Source organism: Oncorhynchus clarkii, chromosome 18 (assembly GCF_045791955.1).
Source record: "Oncorhynchus clarkii lewisi isolate Uvic-CL-2024 chromosome 18, UVic_Ocla_1.0, whole genome shotgun sequence".
Lineage (NCBI taxonomy): Eukaryota > Metazoa > Chordata > Actinopteri > Salmoniformes > Salmonidae > Oncorhynchus > Oncorhynchus clarkii.
The window spans coordinates 63,176,860-63,199,444 of NC_092164.1; the positions used below are offsets into that span (position 1 = coordinate 63,176,860).

At 43.1% G+C, this 22,585-nt stretch overlaps 1 protein-coding gene across 2 annotated transcripts in view; it reads left to right on the top strand.

The window, feature by feature from the left end:
• The window catches only part of LOC139373829 (four and a half LIM domains protein 3-like), a 36,495-nt gene that overhangs the window by 8,495 nt on the left and 5,415 nt on the right, over nucleotides 1-22,585 (top strand). Inside the window, exons 2-3 of one of the 2 annotated variants that reach the window (XM_071114880.1) lie at nucleotides 15,453-15,632; nucleotides 17,956-18,130. In XM_071114880.1, coding sequence (XP_070970981.1) covers nucleotides 15,477-15,632; nucleotides 17,956-18,130 — 331 coding nt within the window. In that variant the 5' untranslated portion in view covers nucleotides 15,453-15,476. Of the gene's footprint in view, nucleotides 1-15,413; nucleotides 15,633-17,955; nucleotides 18,131-22,585 lie in introns of those variants that run through there. The other variant, XM_071114881.1, reaches the window with a different exon arrangement.

Consider the following 22,585-nt stretch of genomic DNA (forward strand, 5'->3'; position numbering starts at 1 on the left):
ATAACAGTAGTGAGGCTATATACAGTAGTGAGGCTATATACAGTAGTGAGGTTATATACAGTAGAGAGGCTATATACAGTAGTGAGGCTATATACAGTAGTGAGGCTATATACAGTAGTGAGGCTATATACAGTAGTGAGGCTATAACAGTAGAGAGGCTATAACAGTAGTGAGGATATAACAGTAGAGAGGCTATATACAGTAGTGAGGCTATAACAGTAGTGAGGCTATATACAGTAGAGAGGCTCCATACAGGCACCGGTTAGTCGGGCTGATTGAGGTAGTATGTACATTAATGTATAGTTAAAGTGACTATGCATATAAGATAAACAGAGAGTAGCAGCTGCGTAAAAGAGGGGTTGGGTGAGGCACACAATGCAAATAGTCCGGGTAGCCATTTGATTACCTGTTCAGGAGTCTTATGTAAAAACTGTTGAGAAGCCTTTTTGTCCTAGACTTGGCACTCCGGTACAGCTTGCTATGCGGTAGTAGAGAGAACAGTCTATGACTGGGGTGGCTGGGGTCTTTGACAATTTTTAGGGCCTTCCTCTGACACCGCCTGGTGTAGAGGTCCTGGATGACAGGTAGCTTAGCCCCAGTGATGCACTGGGCCGTACGCACTACCCTCTGTAGTGCCTTGCGGTCGGAGGCCGAACAATTGCCTAACCAGGCAGTGATGCAACCAGTCAGGATGCTCTCCATCTTGCAGCTGTAGAACCTTTTGAGGATCTGAGGACCCATGCCAAATCTTTTTAGTTTCCTGAGGGGGAATATGCTTTGTTGTGCCCTTTTCACGATTATCTTGGTGCTTGGACCATTCTAGTTTGTTGTTGATGTGGACACCAAGGAACTTGAAGCTCTCAAACTGCTCCACTACAGCCCCGTCGATGAGAATGGGGGCGTGCTCGGTCCTCCTTTTCCAGTAGTCCACAATCATCTCCTTAGTCTTGGTTACGTTGAGGGATAGGTTGTTATTCTGGCACCACCCGGCCTCTCTGACCTCCTCCCTATAGGCAGAGGGTTCTACATGAAGCCCTGGCCACTAGCAGGACTAACATCTAAGGGGACCTCCAGTGGAGGGTTCTACATGAAGCCCTGGCCACTAACAGGACTAACATCTAAGGAGACCTCCAGTGGAGGGTTCTACATGAAGCCCTGGCCACTAACAAGACTAACATCTAAGGGGACCTCCAGTGGAGGGTTCTACATGAAGCCCTGGCCACTAACAGGACTAACATCTAAGGGGACCTCCAGTGGAGGGTTCTACATGAAGCCCTGGCCACTAACAGGACTAACATCTAAGGGGACCTCCAGTGGAGGGTTCTACATGAAGCCCTGGCCACTAACAGGACTAACATCTAAGGGGACCTCCAGTGGAGGGTTCTACATGAAGCCCTGGCCACTAACAGGACTAACATCTAAGGGGACCTCCAGTGGAGGGTTCTACATGAAGCCCTGGCCACTAACAGGGCTAACATCTAAGGGGACCTCCAGTGGAGGGTTCTACATGAAGCCCTGGCCACTAACAGGACTAACATCTAAGGGGACCTCCAGTGGAGGGTTCTACATGAAGCCCTGGCCACTAACAGGACTAACATCTAAGGGGACCTCCAGTGGAGGGTTCTATATGAAGCCCAGGCCACTAACAGGACTAACATCTAAGGAGACCTCCAGTGGAGGGTTCTACATGAAGCCCTGGCCACTAACAGGACTAACATCTAAGGGGACCTCCAGTGGAGGGTTCTACATGAAGCCCTGGCCACTAACAGGACTAACATCTAAGGGGACCTCCAGTGGAGGGTTCTACATGAAGCCCTGGCCACTAACAGGACTAACATCTAAGGAGACCTCCAGTGGAGGGTTCTACATGAAGCCCTGGCCACTAACAGGACTAACATCTAAGGAGACCTCCAGTGGAGGGTTCTACATGAAGCCCTGGCCACTAACAGGACTAACATCTAAGGGCCAGGGCCAGTGGAGGGTTCTACATGAAGCCCTGGCCACTAACAGGACTAACATCTAAGGGGACCTCCAGTGGAGGGTTCTACATGAAGCCCTGGCCACTAACAGGACTAACATCTAAGGGGACCTCCAGTGGAGGGTTCTACATGAAGCCCTGGCCACTAACAGGACTAACATCTAAGGGGACCTCCAGTGGAGGGTTCTACATGAAGCCCTGGCCACTAACAGGACTAACATCTAAGGAGACCTCCAGTGGAGGGTTCTACATGAAGCCCTGGCCACTAACAGGACTAACATCTAAGGGGACCTCCAGTGGAGGGTTCTACATGAAGCCCTGGCCACTAACAGGACTAACATCTAAGGGGACCTCCAGTGGAGGGTTCTACATGAAGCCCTGGCCACTAACAGGGCTAACATCTAAGGGGACCTCCAGTGGAGGGTTCTACATGAAGCCCTGGCCACTAACAGGACTAACATCTAAGGAGACCTCCAGTGGAGGGTTCTACATGAAGCCCTGGCCACTAACAGGACTAACATCTAAGGGGACCTCCAGTGGAGGGTTCTACATGAAGCCCTGGCCACTAACAGCTGGCTGGCACGGAACGACTCGGGAGTCAGACAGGGGTGTCCTTTCTGTGTCATGAGTGAAACTGTGCATCATGTGTTTTCTGTGTGACAGGTTAATGCCGTTAATGTTTCTGTTGGAATGTCTGTGTGAGAGGTCGGGGGTGGAGTTTACTGTCGGGATGTTTATAATGGGGTACAGGTATTCGAATAAGGAAAAGGCCAAATGTGTGTTGTTGAATTTTCTGTTTGCTCAGACAAAGTTGGCTATTTGGCTGACCAGGAGGAACAGGGTCAAAGGTGGGGGGATAACAGACCCTTTACTATTATTTAATGGGATGGTCTCTGCGCGCCTTAGGGTGGAATTTGAGTTGTATAAAATTGTAAAAAGTGTGGAGATATGGTGTTTCGGAGAGGCCGTCTGTATAGCTGGGGAAGATGGTTTGGCTATACGGTTGTAGAAATGGTGAGGTTTTGGTTAATGTGATGTTGTTTTGTATCGTGGGGTAGAGGGCAAGGTGAGTATGCAGCACAGGGGATATAATAAAAGTCAAAAGTCTCTCCCTGTCTGTCTCTCTCCCCAGTCTCTCTTTCTCTCTCTCTCCCCAGTCTCTTTCTCTCTCTCTTCCCAGTCTCTCTTTCTCTCTCTCTCCCCAGTCTCTCTTTCTCGCTCTCTCCCCAGTCTCTCTTTCTCTCTCTCTCCCCAGTCTCTCTTTCTCGCTCTCTCCCCAGTCTCTCTTTCTCTCTCTCTCCCCAGTCTCTCTTTCTCTCTCTCTCCCCAGTCTCTCTTTCTCTCTCTCTCCCCAGTCTCTCTTTCTCTCTCTCTCTCCCCAGTCTCTCTTTCTCTCTCTCTCTCCAGTCTCTCTTTCTCTCTCTCTCTCCCCAGTCTCTCTTTCTCTCTCTCTCCCCAGTCTCTCTTTCTCTCTCTCTCTCCCCAGTCTCTCTTTCTCTCTCTCTCTCCCCAGTCTCTCTTTCTCTCTCTCTCTCCCCAGTCTCTCTTTCTCTCTCTCTCTCCCCAGTCTCTCTTTCTCTCTCTCTCCCCAGTTTCTCTTTCTCTCTCTCTCCCCAGTTTCTCTTTCTCTCCCCAGTCTCATTCTCCCCCGTTTCTCTTTCTCTCTCTCCCCCCCCATTTCTCTCTCTCTCCCCAGTCTCTCTCTCCCCCGTCTCTCTCTTATATTGATTTGTCCTCCACTCCATCTTATAGTTCCTCATACTCCCTCCCTCAAAGCTTGTTGAGTTTCTGGGTTGTGTTGACAGACATTTGTCTCAACAATCCTAAACTGCTTACACATGGAGATGTTACACAAAAAAGTCTAAAATCAATCAGCCATGAAACAGAGGCAACAGGCCATAGGGGTGCCTGAGGCTCTGGGAAAATAAACACAGTTGAGAACATTAACACTCGGGGTCTGGGGTTGGATGGATGGATGCTCCACTGGCTACCAGCAGCTATTTGTTTGGAAAATGTGTTTACATTTTACAAGCATATTTGTTTTGGAATATGACTGACGGCTGATTGTGCAGATTAAGAAAACTTTTGTTTATTTCTTCTTTGGTCAGATTTCCACAGAAAAATAATCTAAATGAAACAGCCTGTTGCCACAAGTAACATTGCTCGAGAAGAGGATTCCAGAGATTCCATGGCTATCTATGACTACATGAAGAATATACAAGATTTATACAGTATCTACACAGTACACAGTATAGATGTATAAAGTATTGATTTATACAGTATAGATGTATACAGTATAGATGTATACAGTATAGATGCATAAAGTATAGATGTATACAGTATAGATGTATACAGTAGATTTATACAGTATAGATGTATAAAGTATAGATTTATACAGTATAGATGTATACAGTATAGATGTATAAAGTATTGATTTATACAGTATAGATGTAAAAAGTATTAATTTATACAGTATAGATGTATACAGTAGATTTATGCAGTATAGATGTATACAGTATAGATGTATACAGTATAGATGCATACAGTAGATTTATACAGTATAGATGTATAAAGTATAGATTTATACAGTATAGATGTATACAGTATAGATGTATACAGTATAGATGTATACAGTAGATTTATACAGTATAGATGTATACAGTATAGATGTATACAGTAGATTTATACAGTATAGATGTATACAGTATAGATGTATACAGTATAGATTTATACAGTAGATTTATACAGTATAGATGTATACAGTATAGATGTATACAGTATAGATGTATACAGTAGATTTATACAGTATAGATGTATACAGTATAGATGTATACAGTAGATTTATACAGTATAGATGTATAAAGTATAGATTTATACAGTATAGATGTATACAGTATAGATGTATACAGTATAGATGTATACAGTAGATTTATACAGTATATATGTATACAGTAGATTTATACAGTATAGATGTATACAGTAGATTTATGCAGTATAGATGTATACAGTAGATTTATACAGTATAGATGTATAAAGTATAGATTTATACAGTATAGATGTATACAGTATAGATGTATACAGTATAGATGTATACAGTAGATTTATACAGTATATATGTATACAGTAGATTTATACAGTATAGATGTATACAGTAGATTTATACAGTATAGATGTATACAGTATAGATGTATACAGTATAGATGTATACAGTAGATTTATACAGTATAGATGTATACAGTATAGATGTATAAAGTATAGATTTATACAGTATAGATGTATAGATGTATAAAGTATTGATTTATACAGTATAGATGTAAAAAGTATTAATTTATACAGTATAGATTTATACAGTATAGATGTATAAAGTATTGATTTATACAGTATAGATTTATACAGTATAGATGTATAAAGTATTGATTTATACAGTATAGATTTATACAGTATAGATGTATACAGTATAGATGTATACAGTATAGATTTATACAGTATAGATGTATACAGTATAGATGTATACAGTATAGATTTATACAGTATAGATGTATAGATGTATAAAGTATTGATTTATACAGTATAGATGTAAAAAGTATTAATTTATACAGTATAGATTTATACAGTATAGATGTATAAAGTATTGATTTATACAGTATAGATTTATACAGTATAGATGTATAAAGTATTGATTTATACAGTATAGATTTATACAGTATAGATGTATACAGTATAGATGTATACAGTATAGATTTATACAGTATAGATGTATACAGTATAGATGTATACAGTATAGATTTATACAGTATAGATGTATAGATGTATAAAGTATTGATTTATACAGTATAGATGTAAAAAGTATTAATTTATACAGTATAGATTTATACAGTATAGATGTATAAAGTATTGATTTATACAGTATAGATTTATACAGTATAGATGTATAAAGTATTGATTTATACAGTATAGATTTATACAGTATAGATGTATACAGTATAGATGTATACAGTATAGATTTATACAGTATAGATGTATACAGTATAGATGTATACAGTATAGATTTATACACTAGATTTATACAGTAGATTTATACAGTAGATTTGTACAGTATAGATGTATAAAGTATTGATTTATACAGTAGATTTATACAGTATAGATGTATACAGTAGATTTATACAGTATAGATGTATAAAGTATTGATTTATACAGTATAGATGTATACAGTATAGATGTATACAGTATAGATGTATACAGTATAGATGTATACAGTATAGATTTATACAGTAGATTTATACAGTAGATTTATACAGTAGATTTGTACAGTAGATTTATACAGTAGATTTGTACAGTAGATGTATACAGTAGATTTATACAGTAGATTTGTACATGCTATATTCCTAATTTCAATAGATTTTTCTTCAGATTTTCTTCTAACTTTATGCTCTTTTTTGTTCGCTTGACTAGACCGACTTCAGCACCAGATCATGCTCAGGCTTTCAGCGCAAAGAAGGCCTTGGCACAGTGATATCTCTATTTGTATCTGGTTTGGCCCTTTGTTTTGGTATGCACCAGAGGTGGTGTAGGGGGGATGTGGTTCTAAGAGTTCTTTCAGGTGCAGCTTGCATTGTTCTCTGCAGGGTAAAAACGGTCAGCTGGAAGCCCAAGCTAAACACAGCCAAGCACGTAGCCTCTCATTAATTTAGCTTTTAATGTTCCTCAATGGGCAGGTGAAAGATCACAGACTCAGGGTTTCTGTTTTAATGTCAGCAAGGGATATTTTGATTACTACCCTACGAGCAGGTGGAGACATTTAATCAGTCCGTGCTTGTAAGTAAATTCAGATAAGAATGAAGATGTCTTCACTTGTCTTCATGTGCTACGCCATCATCATCCTCATCATCATCCTCATCATCATCCTCATCATCATCCTCCATCATCCTCATCATCATCCTCATCGTCATCCTCATCATCATTGCCCAGTGTGTGTTTCCCAGCGCAATGCAGTCTTTTTTCAACACATTGCTTGAAGTGACCTCAGAAGGACGTTGGTCTAGGAATGTTGGGCTTGGTTGACATTCAAGAACTCAGTGTCTCAAAACATCCCGTTTGGGAATGTTGAAACAGACAGAAATTGCATATCGATTTGATGAGAGCTTTCCCCTCAAAGACAACAAATGCGAATGCCAGTAGTGTTCATTTTGGTTTGTGTGGCGCGCAGGCAGCTAACAGCACTTTGTGATCCATCAGGATATCAGCCACTTCACATTGGGGGTGCCGGTACCTGGATAACAGAGAGGAGCAGTCATCTCTTTATACTGGGATAAAGGAGAGAGAGGAGCAGTCATCTCTTTATACTGGGATAAAGGAGAGAGAGGAGCAGTCTTCTCTTTGTACTGGGATAAAGGAGAGAGGGGAGCAGTAATATCTTTATACTGGGATAAAGGAGAGGGGGAGCAGTCATCTCTTTATACTGGGATAAACTAGAGAGAGGAGCAGTCACCTCTTTATACTGGGATAAAGGAGAGAGAGGAGCAGTCACCTCTTTATACTGGGATAAAGGAGAGAGGGGAGCAGTCATCTCTTTGTACTGGGATAAAGGAGAGGGATCTCTTTATACTGGGATAAAGGAGAGAGGGGAGCAGTCATCTCTTTATACTGGGATAAAGGAGAGGGGAGCAGTCATCTCTTTGTACTGGGATAAAGGAGAGGGATCTCTTTATACTGGGATAAAGGAGAGAGGGGAGCAGTCACCTCTTTATACTGGGATAAAGGAGAGGGGAGCAGTAATCTCTTTGTACTGGGATAAAGGAGAGGGATCTCTTTATACTGGGATAAAGGAGAGAGGGGAGCAGTCACCTCTTTATACTGGGATAAAGGAGAGAGGGGAGCAGTCATCTCTTTGTACTGGGATAAAGGAGAGGGATCTCTTTATACTGGGATAAAGGAGAGAGGGGAGCAGTCACCTCTTTATACTGGGATAAAGGAGAGGGGAGCAGTCATCTCTTTATACTGGGATAAAGGTGAGGGAGGAGCAGTCATATCTTTATACTGGGATAAAGGAGAGAGGAGCAGTCATCTCTTTGTATTGGAATAAAGGAGAGAGGGGAGCAGTCATCTCTTTATTCTGGTATAAAGGTGAGGGAGGAGCAGTCATATCTTTATACTGGGATAAAGGAGAGAGGAGCAGTCATCTCTTTATACTGGGATAAAGGGGAGAGGAGCAGTCATCTCTTTGTACTGGGATAAAGGAGAGAGGAGCAGTCATCTCTTTATACTGGGATAAAGGAGAGAGAGGGGAGCAGTCGTTTCTTTGTACTGGGATAAAGGAGAGAGAGGGGAGCAGTCATCTCTTTATACTGGGATAAAGGAGAGAGAGGGGTGCAGTCATCTCTTTATACTGGGATATAGGAGAGTGAGGAGCAGTCATCTCTTTATACTGGGATAAAGGAGAGAGAGGGGTGCAGTCATCTCTTTATACTGGGATAAAGGAGAGAGAGGGGTGCAGTCATCTCTTTATACTGGGATATAGGAGAGTGAGGAGCAGTCATCTCTTTATACTGGGATAAAGGAGAGCGATCTCTTTATACTGGGATAAAGGAGAGGGGAGCAGTCATCTCTTTATACTGGGATAAAGGAGAGAGAGGGGATCAGTCGTCTCTTTGTACTGGGATAAAGGAGAGAGAGGGGAGCAGTCGTCTCTTTGTTCTGGGATAAAGGAGAGAGGGGAGCAGTCATCTCTTCGTTCTGGGATAAAGGAGAGGGGAGCAGTCATATCTTTATACTGGGATAAAGGAGAGAGGAGCAGTCATCTCTTTATACTGGGATAAAGGAGAGAGGAGCAGTCATCTCTTTGTACTGGGATAAAGGAGAGAGGAGCAGTCATCTCTTTATACTGGGATAAAGGGGAGAGAGGGGAGCAGTCGTTTCTTTGTACTGGGATAAAGGAGAGAGAGGGGAGCAGTCGTCTCTTTGTACTGGGATAAAGGAGAGAGAGGGGAGCAGTCGTCTCTTTGTACTGGGATAAAGGAGAGAGAGGGGAGCAGTCGTCTCTTTGTACTGGGATAAAGGAGAGAGAGGGGAGCAGTCTTCTCTTTGTTCTGGGATAAAGGAGAGGGGAGCAGTCGTCCCACCGATAGCCTAATCCATTAATAAATATTAAAGTGAAGTAGGGTAACTATTAAATTACAGTTGATCCCTTGTCCTGTTACTACTATTTCTTACTGTTTTCATATGGTCTAGGACCACTGCATTTTTAGGGTGTTACTGTACCAGATAGAGCCCCCTGCAGAACTAACTCATGGCAGAGAGAGAACCCTGCAGAACTAACTCATGGCAGAGAGAGAACCCTGCAGAACTAACTCATGGCAGAGAGAGCCCCCTGCAGAACTAACTCATGGCAGAGAGAGCCCCCTGCAGAACTAACTCATGGCAGAGAGAGCCCCCTGCAGAACTAACTCATGGCAGAGCTCCCTGCAGAACTAACTCATGGCAGAGAGAGCCCCCTGCAAAACTAACTCATGGCAGAGAGAGAACCCTGCCGAACTAACTCATGACAGAGAGAGCCCCCTGCAGAACTAACTCATGGGAGAGAGAGCCCCCCCCACAGAACTAACTCATGGCAGAGAGAGCCCCCCGCAGAACTAACTCATGGCAGAGAGAGCCCCCTGCAGAACTAACTCATGGCAGAGAGAGAACCTCCCGAACTAACTCAAGGCTCACACACTTCCAACTGGCTCTGCACTCTGAATAAAATGTCAGATTAGAAAGAAAACAAGTTCAGATAGGCCTGGTCTGTCGCTGGGCAATGTGTGAGACAGGGAGAGGCGGCCTGGTCTGTCGCTGGGCCATGTGTGAGACAGAGAGAGGCGGCCTGGTCTGTCGTTGGACTATGTGGAAGACGAAGAGAGAGAGAGAGTTTTGATGTCTGGCTCACAGTACAAAGCCTTCAGAGTCAATGACTTCGATTAATCTTTTACCAGCCAGCGTAACCAATATATCACTGAAGAATATCCATGTGTCCTCCTGGCCAGTGTGAAATGCAGAGTTATAACAGCAGTGTGCTAGGAGAGAAAAACACGTCTCCCACTGATGGCTTTTTGTTTGACTTAACGTCTCACTGGGAGCGCAACGCGGAGACACAGATACATTTTATGTGGTTGGAAGAAAGACACAGTTGGTTGGAAGAAAGACACGTGTAGAAGGATGTGTTCAACCCATCTGTGGCTGAAAACAATGATGCCAGCCAACGTGTGTGTGTGTGTGTGTGTGTGTGTGTGTGTGTGTGCGTGTGCGTGTGCGTGTGCGTGTGTGTGTGTGTTGTTCAGTCAATTCTCTTTATTATTCTCCATATATCTTTGAGGCGTTCCCTCTATACCCAGGTCACGTCCATGTGTATTTCAACCCCCAGTCATAATGACGATGAACCACTGACGTGGCTCATTCAGGGTCAGTCATCTCCCCCACAGGAGACTCTTTGTAGTACAGTAGTTATTGCTATAACAGAAGAGTCTGGACATTGTATAAATGATCTGAAGGTGAATTTAACAAAGCTGTTGTCTGTGGGAGGGTAGACTCAATAGAGTTAGATCATCCAACAGAAAGGCCGTGGTTTTGTATTTCGGACATTTTCTCTTTTCTTTTCTTTTTCTTTTGGTATGACTTTCGTAGAAAGGAATGTCATAATGTCTGTGCTCGGTGACACAACAGCTGGAGTACAAAGAATGTATTTGGAGATGTCATGCCGGGGCCCTCGGAGAGCTGTAGAAGGAGGAACTATGTCCGGAAGAACGGCCATTGTACCAGTGTAGTGGTGATCCTAGGGACGTATGGACCAGAATATAAACCTGAGAGACATTAGCTGGGGAAGTCAAGCTGATTTCCACTGCTCTGACAATAAACAGACATGAAGTGTGATGGAGTTGTGTCTGTTTCGTGTTCCGTCCATTTTGTCTTTGAACTTTGAACTTGCAAAGCCTCAACCCTCTTCAGGCTGATGCGGTCTTGTTCATGGGAAATGATATGACTGAATTGTCCTCTGCTGCTATGACATTTTTGTAAAGGGGCTACTCAACCAAGTTTCAGTTGCTTGATAATAAATAAAATAGACAAAATAAAGGTGGATAAAACAGGAGTTGTTCTTTCACCAGCTCTTCTTTCTTGTTTGCTTGTCATGGTGTTTTAACAGGGACTCGGAATGTTAAATAAAGTCTGAGGCTCTTCATTTTAATGGCACGTAAAATCCCACTCACTGCTGAGATGACTACTTCATGGACCAGATGCACATAGCTTGTGGCTTCCAGTGCATTTACCTCAGTACCTGGAAAACAGAACATCAACCGTTGGATGGGATTCCTTTCATGGGCTATGGTTGACACCCCCACCCCACACACACACTCCGTTCCATATCAAGACACCCCCCCCCTGTGTGCAAATGCATTTCCGAGAAATGAAGTCGGCTTCATTAGGAGCACCAGGTTCTGCATCTCAAATTACACCCTATTCCCTACGTAAGGCACTACTTTTAGACCGCAGTCCTATGGGCCCTGGTTCAAAATGGGTGGCACTATATAGGAAATAGGGTTTCCATTTGGAACGCAGCCTGTTCCTGGGTTCAGTCGCTACTTTGACATGGAGCCTGTGAGGCTGTGACGTCAGTTCTGTCTGATCGGCGGGGGCTGCTGAACCCTTCACCCCCAGGGCCGTCACTTCACTCCCACTTTTAAAAAAAACCCACCGTCTGTTTCTCAGCTGCACATCGCTTAACCCACAACCCTCCTCCTCCTCCTGCTCGCTCCACACTTTTTGACATTCTGAAAGCAGTTCAAGGGTATTCTTTGCCCCGAAAAGAGGGAAAATATTATAAACGAAACGGCTTCCAAGAGAAACATTTGTGTCTGCCTTTAGTCTCTGTCAATGCCATGTTCCTGACATTGTTTCCTTGAGCCGGTGATGCCTAAACTCTTGAGACCTTCTGGCAGTCGTGTAATTCCTGCGGTGAACTACTTTGAACTACTATAAAGGGAATATGGTGCCATTTGTAATGTTGCCAATATGGATCCTAATGGACCCTATCTGCCCTTCCTGTTCCATAGGAAAAGCTGCAGATCCAACCCCTTCTCCGTTTCAGTTTCCACCTCATTTTGTGGGCAGTGTGCACATAGTCTGTTTCTCTTGAGAGCCATGTCTGCCTTCGGCGGCCTTTCTCAATAGCAAGGCTATGCTCACTGAGTCTGTACATAGTCAAAGCTTTCCTTAAGTTTGGGTCAGTCACAGTGGTCAGGTATTCTGTGTAAGGGTCTATGTGTAGCTGGTGCAGAGGAGTCAGGCGCAGGACAGCAGAGATGAGTAAATAAAGGTAACTTTACTCAAAGTCATCAAAATACAAGATAAATCCAAGCCCACAGTACAGACCACAAATACAACAAACATTCACTCACAACCAAACATGGGGTACAGAGGGTTAAATACTAAACAGGTAATTGGGAGAGTGAAACCAGGTGTCTAAGACAAAGACAAAACAAATGGAAAATTAAAAGTCGATCAGCGGTGGCTAGAAGGCTGGTGACCAAATAGCATTCTAGTTTTCTCAATTTTTTGTTAATTCTTTCCAATGTGTCAAGTAATTATCTTTTTGTTTGGTTGGGTCTAATTGTGTTGCTGTCCTGGGGCTCTGTGGGGTCTGTTTGTGTTTGTGAACAGAGCCCCTGGACCTGCTTGCTTTCGGGGGTCTTTTACAGGTTTATTTCTCTGTAGCTGATGGCTTTGTTATGGAAGGTACGGAACTTACTTTCTTTTAGGTGGTTATAGAATTTAACGGCTCTTTTCTGGATTTTGATCATTAGCGGGTATCGGCCTAATTATGCTCTGCATGCATTATTTTGGTGTTTTACGTTGCACACAGAGAATATTTTAGCAAACTTCTGCATGCAGAGTCTTAATTTGGTGTTTGTCCCATTTTTAAAAAAAAACTTGGATGGTGAGCGGACCCCAGACCTCATAACCATAAAGGGCAATGGGTTCTATAACTGATTCAAGTATTTTAAAAAATAAAAATAAAAAAATATATATATATATATATATTTCACCTTTATTTAACCAGGTAGGCCAGTTGAGAACAAGTTCTCATTTACAACTGCGACTTGGCCAAGATAAATCGACAAAAAGTGCAACAAAAACAACAGAATTACACATAAACAAACGTACAGTCAAATAACACAATAAAGAAATCTGTGTACAGTGAAATGTAGAAGAGTGGGGAGGTGGGCAATAAATAGGCCGTAGTGAAATAATTCCATTTAGCCAGATCCTCGTTGGTATGTCAAATTTTATGTTTCTTTGGGTGGCATAGAAGGCCCTTCTTGCCTTGTCTCTCAGATCGTTCAAAGCTTAGTGTAAGTTACCTGTGGTGCTGATGTTTAGGCCGAGGTGTGTATAGTTTTTTTGTGTGCTCTAGGACAATGGTGTCTAGATGGAATTTATATTTGTGGTCCTGGCAACTGGACCTTTTTTGGAACACAATTGTTTTTGTCTGACTGAGACTTACTGTCAGGGCCCAGGTCTGTCAGGGCCCAGGTCTGTCAGGGCCCAGGTCTGTCAGGGCCCAGGTCTGTCAGGGCCCAGGTCTGTCAGGGACCAGGTCTGACAGAATCTATGCAGAATATCTAGGTGCTGCTCTATTCTCTCCTTGGTTGGTGAAGCACCAGTTCATCAGCAAACAGCAGACATTTGACATCAGATTCTAGTAGGGTGAGGCCGGATACTGCAGACTGTTCTGGTGCCCGCGCCAATTCGTTTATATATATGTTGAAGAGCGTGGGGCTTAAGCTGCTTCCCTGTCTCATCCCATGGTCCTGTGGAAAGAAATGTGTGTGTTTTTTGCCAATTTTAACCGCACACTTGTTGTTTGTGTACATGGATTTTATAATGTGGTATGTTATTCCCGCAACACCACTTTCTGTCAATTTGTATAGCAGGCCCTCGTGCCAAATTGCCTTTGCTTTGGTTTGTATGTTTGTCAATTAGAGTGGCAGGGTGAATACGTGGTCTGTCGTACGGTCATTTGGCAAAAAGCCAATTTGACATTTGCTCAGTACATTGTTTTCACTGAGGAAATGTACGAGTCTGCTGTTAATGAAAATGCAGAGGATTTTCCCAAGGTTGCTGTTGACGCATATCCCTCCCTCTCTCTCTCTCTCTCTCCGCATCATTTGTTTTCATGTTCTCAGGGTTCCTGTTAATCACAGATCCAAATGGGTTTCTTATTGATAACAAAACAAACATTACTAGACTGTGTGTGAGAGTTCAATCCCATTAAAACCTCTATTCTCTATCTTCATCTCTAATCAGAGAGCAATAAAAGTTAATAGGCCTTCATTTCCCCTGTATCTGCTGTCTCTCTCTATTTCTCTCTCTCTCTCTCTCTCTCTCTCTCCCCCCCTCTCTAACTCATTCTAATTTCCCCTGTATCTGCTGGCTCTCCTTCTCTCTCTCCTTCCCTCTCTCGCTCTCCCTTTCTCTCTCTCTCTCTCTCTCCATCCCTCTCTCTCTCCCTCTAACTAATTTCCCCTGTATCTGCTGGCTCTCTCCTTCTCTCTCTCCTTCCTTCTCTCTCTCTTTCTCTCTCGCTGTCTCTTTCTCTCTCTCCTTCCTTCCCTCTCTCTCCTTCCTTCCTTCCTTCTCTCTCTCTCTCTCTCTCTCTCTCTCTCTCTTTCTCTTTCTGTCTCTTTCTCTCTCTTTCTCTCTCGCTGTCTCTCTCTCTTTCTCTCTCCTTCCTTGTCTCTCTCTCTCTTTCTCCCTCTTTCTCTCTCTCTCTCTCTTTCTCTCCTTGCCTCTCGCTCCTTCCTTCTCTCTCTCTTTCTCTCTCTCTCTTTCTCTCCTTGCCTCTCTCCTTCCTTCTCTCTCCTTCCCTCTCTCTCTCTTTCTCTCTTTCTCTCCTTGCCTCTCTCTCCTTCCTTCCCTCTTTCTCTCTCTCTTTCACCCTCTTTCTCTCTCGCTCTTTTGCCCTCTTTCTTTCTCTCCCTACCTCTTTCTCTCTTTCTCTCTCTCTCTTTCTCTCTCTAACTCCCATCTCCTAAAACTCAGTTTACCGTTTACCTGTGGATTAATTTCGGAGTAGAGGATATTGTGCATTTCAGCAAGCAAGCTAGCTAGCTAAATTGCCATAAATGTTTGCTTATCGACCTGTCCTCAAACTAATATCATTGGTTCAGAGTTCGTTTTGATATTTCAACCTACTTGTTCTGATCGCGTCTGGTGAGGGGGGACAAAATCAACATGCGTGTTCGGTCTGGTCAACATGTCACTCCCCCGTCCCTCTCTCTTTCCCCTCTCTCTCTCTCTCTCTCTCTCTCTCTCTCTCCCTTGCTCTCTCTATCGCCCCCCTCTCCTTTACTCCCTCCGCCCTCACATGCTCACAGCGCTGTCCTGATTCCTCTCCTCCTTCTCTCAGCTAACACCCCTTCACTGTGGTTGTGATGTTTGACTTCAGGAGGTGAATCAGAAATAAGACAACATGAGTGACCGTTTTGACTGTGGTGAGTGCAAGGAGTCCCTGTACGGACGCAAATACATTCAGGTGGAGGACGTTTCCCACTGCATCCCCTGCTATGACCGCCTGTATGCCAACACATGTCAGGAGTGCAAGGAGCTCATCGCACACAACGCACGGGTAAGCATATACAAGGGTGTGTGTGTGTGTGTGTGTGTGTGTGTGTGTGTTGTGGCTAGTGGGTGTTTTCTGTTGTCTGTCTACACTTCTGTATGTACGGGCTCTTCTGAGGTTTTCACTTGTGTGTGTGTGTGTGTGTGTGTGTGTGTGTTTGTCCTTGTCCTCGTGGTTATATTTTGTGGATTCTAAAGAGCAGGTGGAGTTTTTGGAAAACATAACTTTCCTGCTCTCTATCGAATACCCAGACGTCTGCAAATCCCCTTTGAGTTCCTCCAGCCAGACATTAAGGCCTTTTAGTTAGAGTCAAATGAAAACATAAGGCTGGAGGGAACACCCTTAGGCGCCACGGGGCGCGGGTAACCCCTGAGTTATAGACTCCCTTTGGAGGGGCTCGCAGTAAATCAAGGTTCTGTTAGCTTTGGCCCTCATCCTCCTCCACACACAACTCACAGCACTCATCCTTCTCAGTCCCATTCCCTGTAGTGGTTCTGTAAAAACCTACGCGTGTGTCAGATCTAATAGATTATATATATAGTCTTCACCCAGAACATAATGTGAGACATTAATCATGCAATGTGTGTTAACAGTGTTCGCTTGCACTACGGTTGACCTGGAACAAAAGTGGTGGTGTTTCAATATTTACTTAAAACCTCCTTGTTAACAGATCTGATCTAGTTTCTTGTTAATCTAGCTCCTTGTTAACAGATATAATCTAGTTTCTTGTTAATCTAGCTCCTTGTTAACAGATCTGATCTAGCTCCTTGTTAACAGATCTAATCTAGCTCCTTGTTAACAGATCTGTTCTAGCTCCTTGTTAACATATCTAATCTAGTTTCTTGATAATCTAGCTCCTTGTTAACAGATCTAATCTAGTTTCTTGTTAATCTAGCTCCTTGTTAACAGATCTGATCTAGCTCCTTGTTAACAGATCTAATCTAGCTCCTTGTTAACAGATCTAATCTAGCTCCTTGTTAACAGATCTAATCTAGCTCCTGGTTAACAGATCTAATCTAGCTCCTTGTTAACAGATCTAATCTAGCTCCTGGTTAACAGATCTAATCTAGCTCCTTGTTAACAGATCTAATCTAGCTCTTTGTTAACAGATCTAATCTAGCTCCTGGTTAACAGATCTAATCTAGCTCCTTGTTAACAGATCTAATCTAGCTCCTGGTTAACAGATCTAATCTAGCTCCTTGTTAACATATCTAATCTAGCTCCTGGTTAACAGATCTAATCTAGCTCCTTGTTAACAGATCTAATCTAGCTCGTTGATAATCTAGCTCCTTGTTAACAGATCTAATCTAGCTCCTTGCTTACAGATCTAATCTAGCTCCTTGTTAACAGATCTGATCTAGCTCCTTGTTAACAGATCTGATCTAGCTCCTTGTTAACAGATCTGATCTAGCTCCTTGTTAACAGATCTGATCTAGCTCCTTGTTGATCTAGCTCCTTGTTAACAGATCTAATCTAGTTTCTTGTTAATCTAGCTCCTTGTTAACAGATCTAATCTAGCTCCTTGCTAACAGATCTAATCTAGCTCCTTGTTAACAGATCTAATCTAGCTCCTTGTTAACAGATCTAATCTAGCTCGTTGTTAATCTAGCTCCTTGTTAGCAGATCTAATCTAGTTTCTTGTTAATTTAGCTCCTTGTTAACAGATCTAATCTAGCTCCTTGTTAACAGATCTAATCTAGCTCCTTGTTAACAGATCTGATCTAGCTCCTTGTTAACAGATCTAATCTAGCTCCTTGTTAACAGATCTGATCTAGCTCCTTGTTAACAGATCTGATCTAGCTCCTTGTTAACAGATCTGATCTAGCTCCTTGTTAACAGATCTAATCTAGCTCCTTGTTAACAGATCTGGAAAGGTATGGACCACATCAAAATGGCTACCATGTGTTTGATACCTTTCAAATCATTCCATTCCAACTATTAGAATGAGCCCGACCTCCGATATCTCTGCCCACCAGCCACAATGGATGTGAATGGTCTTTCAATCCCAATTTTACGGATTATAATGCTGTGTTCATGATCAAGTAGGAAGGTGTTAATTACCAGTTGTAAAGTCACAAATACCAGTTGGATGCATTCACATGCTTTGAACTCATTGAGAAATGCTTATTGGCTAATGGCCAACAAGCTGCAGCAACCATAAACTAAAAGTACAGCTATCAATCTTGTAAACAAATTATAGTATTTGTTTACAGTGTTTAAAAAAAAAACGTATGAATAGTTTGCTTTCTATAAATAATGTGTTTTGTTGTTGCATTTAACTGCTGAGTTTCCCATCAGTAATTACCAGTAATGACCTTTCCCTCTCCAGGAGCTGTTCTACGAGGACAGGCACTACCACGAACACTGTTTCCGTTGTTTGCGCTGTGACCGCTCGCTGGCGGACGAGCCCTTCACCAGCCAGGAGGAGGCGCTGCTGTGCAACGACTGCTACCACAACGAGTTCTCGTCCAAGTGTGTGGCCTGCGACAAGACCGTCATGCCAGGTACCCACACCTGCTACTGCTTCCCTTGAGTAGCAGAAACATCGAAACTCCCAAAAACGGATACATGACAACACCCTTTCGTCCTACTGAGCTGAGCCGAGCTGTACTGCGCTGACCTGGTTACCTATCCATCATAGTTGCCATGACATAAAAAATGGCCTGCTTTGGCCTCAGTTACTCAACTGCTGTTCTCACACCTATCACTGACATGCGTTTAACCACTGTCATGACTTTTGACTAAGCAGCTCTCTCTCTCAGTCAACGTCACGCAAGTATAGACATAGGAGTTTTCACAAGCAGTCGCGGAAGGCATAGCTGTATGGGCCTGGTCAGAAGTGGTGCCCTACATAGGGAATAGGGTGCCATTTGAGACGCAATCTAATGTATTTTTGTGGTTGAGCTGGGTGTGACACAGTTTAGATGTGATTGTGATTGTCTGCTCATTTGACCGAAAGTACCTCTCAGTTGACTTCTGGCCCAACGGTCTTTGTGACGGCATGGCAGTGTTACACCACCAGCAGGGGCTGGACAGGACAGGGCTGGACAGGACAGGGCTGGACAGGACAGAACAGGGCTGGATAGGACACAGGATTCAATCTGGACAGGGCAGGTTGGGGGTTATTTATCCACAGTTTCTGTACAACTGAGCACTGAGTAGTCGTTTTGGCTCGTTTCTATGGTCTACCGCAGTTGAACACTACACTGCCTCCTCGCCCCTCTTAAAAATGCAGCCAATTGCGATTGCACTGGCCGACCTCCCCACGTGCGCATTTCAGTTCCCAAAGCTCGTAAAACAAAGGCAATGATTAAGAGATCTGATGTTCATTTTCATAGGCATGTCTCGCTGTTTATTTTGGCTACTTTTATTACCTACTTGGAGGAAGTGTTTATTTGTGGGGGACGCTTAAAGTCAGAAGTTTAAATAAAGTACGAATAATATTACTGGATGTTTGGATGGTGTTACAGCAGGTCAGACTGGATGGTGTTACAGCAAGTCAGACTGGATGGTGTTACAGCAGGTCAGACTGGATGGTGTTACAGCAGGTCAGACTGGATGGTGTTACAGCAAGTCAGACTGGATGGTGTTACAGCAGGTCAGACTGGATGGTGTTACAGCAGGTCAGACTGGATGGTGTTACAACAAGTCAGACTGGATGGTGTTATAGCAGGTCAGACTGGATGGTGTTATAGCAAGTCAGACTGGATGGTGTTATAGCAGGTCAGACTGGATGGTGTTCTAGCAAGTCAGACTGGATGGTGTTACAGCAAGTCAGACTGGATGGTGTTATAGCAAGTCAGACTGGATGGTGTTACAGCAAGTCAGACTGGATGGTGTTACAGCAAGTCAGACTGGATGGTGTTATAGCAAGTCAGACTGGATGGTGTTATAGCAAGTCAGACTGGATGGAGTTATAGCAAGTCAGACTGGATGGAGTTATAGCAAGTCAGACTGGATGGAGTTATAGCAAGTCAAACTGGATGGAGTTATAGCAAGTCAGACTGGATGGAGTTATAGCAAGTCAGACTGGATGGAGTTATAGCAAGTCAGACTGGATGGTGTTATAGCAAGTCAGACTGGATGGAGTTATAGCAAGTCAGACTGGATGGTGTTACAGCAGGTCAGACTGGATGGAGTTATAGCAAGTCAGACTGGATGGTGTTATAGCAAGTCAGACTGGATGGAGTTATAGCAAGTCAGACTGGATGGAGTTATAGCAAGTCAGACTGGATGGAGTTATAGCAAGTCAGACTGGATGGAGTTATAGCAAGTCAGACTGGATGGTGTTAATAGCAAGTCAGACTGGATGGTGTTATAGCAAGTCAGACTGGATGGAGTTATAGCAAGTCAGACTGGATGGTGTTATAGCAAGTCAGACTGGATGGAGTTATAGCAAGTCAAACTGGATGGAGTTATAGCAAGTCAGACTGGATGGAGTTATAGCAAGTCAAACTGGATGGAGTTATAGCAAGTCAGACTGGATGGTGTTATAGCAAGTCAGACTGGATGGAGTTATAGCAAGTCAGACTGGATGGTGTTACAGCAGGTCAGACTGGATGGAGTTATAGCAAGTCAGACTGGATGGTGTTATAGCAAGTCAGACTGGATGGAGTTATAGCAAGTCAGACTGGATGGAGTTATAGCAAGTCAGACTGGATGGTGTTAATAGCAAGTCAGACTGGATGGTGTTAATAGCAAGTCAGACTGGATGGAGTTATAGCAAGTCAGACTGGATGGAGTTATAGCAAGTCAGACTGGATGGTGTTATAGCAAGTCAGACTGGATGGAGTTATAGCAAGTCAGACTGGATGGAGTTATAGCAAGTCAGACTGGATGGAGTTATAGCAAGTCAGACTGGATGGAGTTATAGCAAGTCAGACTGGATGGAGTTATAGCAAGTCAGACTGGATGGTGTTATAGCAAGTCAGACTGGATGGTGTTACAGCAGGTCAGACTGGATGGTGTTACAGCAGGTCAGACTGGATGGAGTTCAGGTTTTACTGAATTATCTGGTTTGGTAAAAAAAAAAAAAAAAAAACTTTATTTAACCTTGATTTTGTCAGATAGTCATATTTAGAACAAAGTATATGAGCCCTGAATTACAACAACAAAATACCAAAAATACACGTCATAAAAAACAAACACATTTATCAGTAGTAAGGTCCTCAATCAGAACCAGCTGTAGCAGTAGGTGTCAGAACTAGGACATTACGCATACTGAGGTTTGACATTCTAACCCAGAACTCAAGTGGCTGACAAGGCACACAAACCGGTAGTTGTGATGACTACACAGGTGATGACTCTTGCAGACAGAGTGAATTATACCAAACCTGTCTGTGTCTCAATATATGTCTCAATCTCAGACTCAATCTCTGTCTCAGTCTCAATCTCTGTCTGTCTCAATCTCTGTCTCAGTCTCAATCTGTCTGTCTCAGTCTCAGTCTGTCTCTGTCTGTCTCAATCTCAGTCTCAATCTATGTCTGTCTCAATCTCAGTCTGTCTCTGTCTCAATCTCTGTCTCTGTCTCAATCTCTGTCTCAGTCTCTGTCTCAATCTGTCTCTCTGTCTCAATCTCTGTCTCTGTCTCAATCTCTGTCTCTGTCTCAATCTCTGTCTCAGTCTCTGTCTGTCTCTGTCTGTCTCTGTCTCAGTCTCAATCTATGTCTGTCTCAATCTCAGTCTGTCTCCATCTCTGTCTCTGTCTCAATCTCTGTCTCAGTCTCAATCTGTCTCAGTCTCAATCTATGTCTCAATCTCAGTCTCAATCTATGTCTGTCTCAATCTCAGTCTGTCTCTGTCTCAATCTCTGTCTCTGTCTCAATCTCTGTCTCAGTCTCAATCTCAATCTCAATCTCAGTCTGTCTCTGTCTCAGTCTCAATCTATGTCTCAATCTCAGTCTCAATCTATGTCTGTCTCAATCTCAGTCTCAGTCTCAATCTCTGTCTCAATCTCAGTCTCAATCTCAGCCTCAATCTCAGTCTCAATCTCAGTCTCAATCTATGTCTGTCTCAATCTCAGTCTGTCTCTGTCTCAGTCTCAATCTATGTCTCAATCTGTCTCAATCTCTGTCTCAATCTCAGTCTCAATCTCTGTCTCAATCTCAGTCTCTGTCTCAATCTCTGTCTCTGTCTCAATATCTGTCTCAATCTGTCTCAATCTCTGTCTCAATCTCTGTCTGTCTCAATCTCTGTCTCAGTCTCTGTCTCAGTCTCAGTCTCAATCTCTGTCTGTCTCAGTCTCTGTCTCAGGCTCAATATCTGTCTCAATCTCTGTCTCAGTCTCAATCTCTGTCTGTCTCAATCTCAGTCTCAATCTATGTCTGTCTCAATCTCAGTCTGTCTCTGTCTCAGTCTATGTCTCAATCTGTCTGTCTCAATCTCAGTCTCTGTCTCAATCTCTGTCTCAATATCTGTCTCAATTTCAGTCTCAATCTCAGTCTCAATCTCAGTCTCTGTCTCAATCTCTGTCTGTCTCTGTCTCTGTCTCAATATCTGTCTCAATCTCTGTCTGTCTCAATCTCTGTCTGTCTCAATCTCTGTCTCAGTCTCTTTCTCAGTCTCAATCTCTGTCTGTCTCAGTCTCTGTCTCAGTCTCAATATCTGTCTCAATCTCTGTCTCAGTCTCAATCTCTGTCTGTCTCAGTCTCTGTCTGTCTCAATCTCAGTCTGTCTCTGTCTCAGTCTCAATCTATGTCTCAATCTATGTCTCAATCTATCTGTCTCAATCGCTGTCTCAATATCTGTCTCAATCTCTGTCTGTCTCAGTCTCTGTCTCAGTCTCAATATCTGTCTCAATCTCTGTCTCAGTCTCTGTCTGTCTCAATCTATGTCTGTGTCAATCGCAGTCTCAGTCTCAATCTCTGTCTCAGTCTCAATCTATGTCTGTCTCAATCTCAGTCTGTCTCTGTCTCAATCTCTGTCTCTGTCTCAATCTCTGTCTCAGTCTCTGTCTCAAT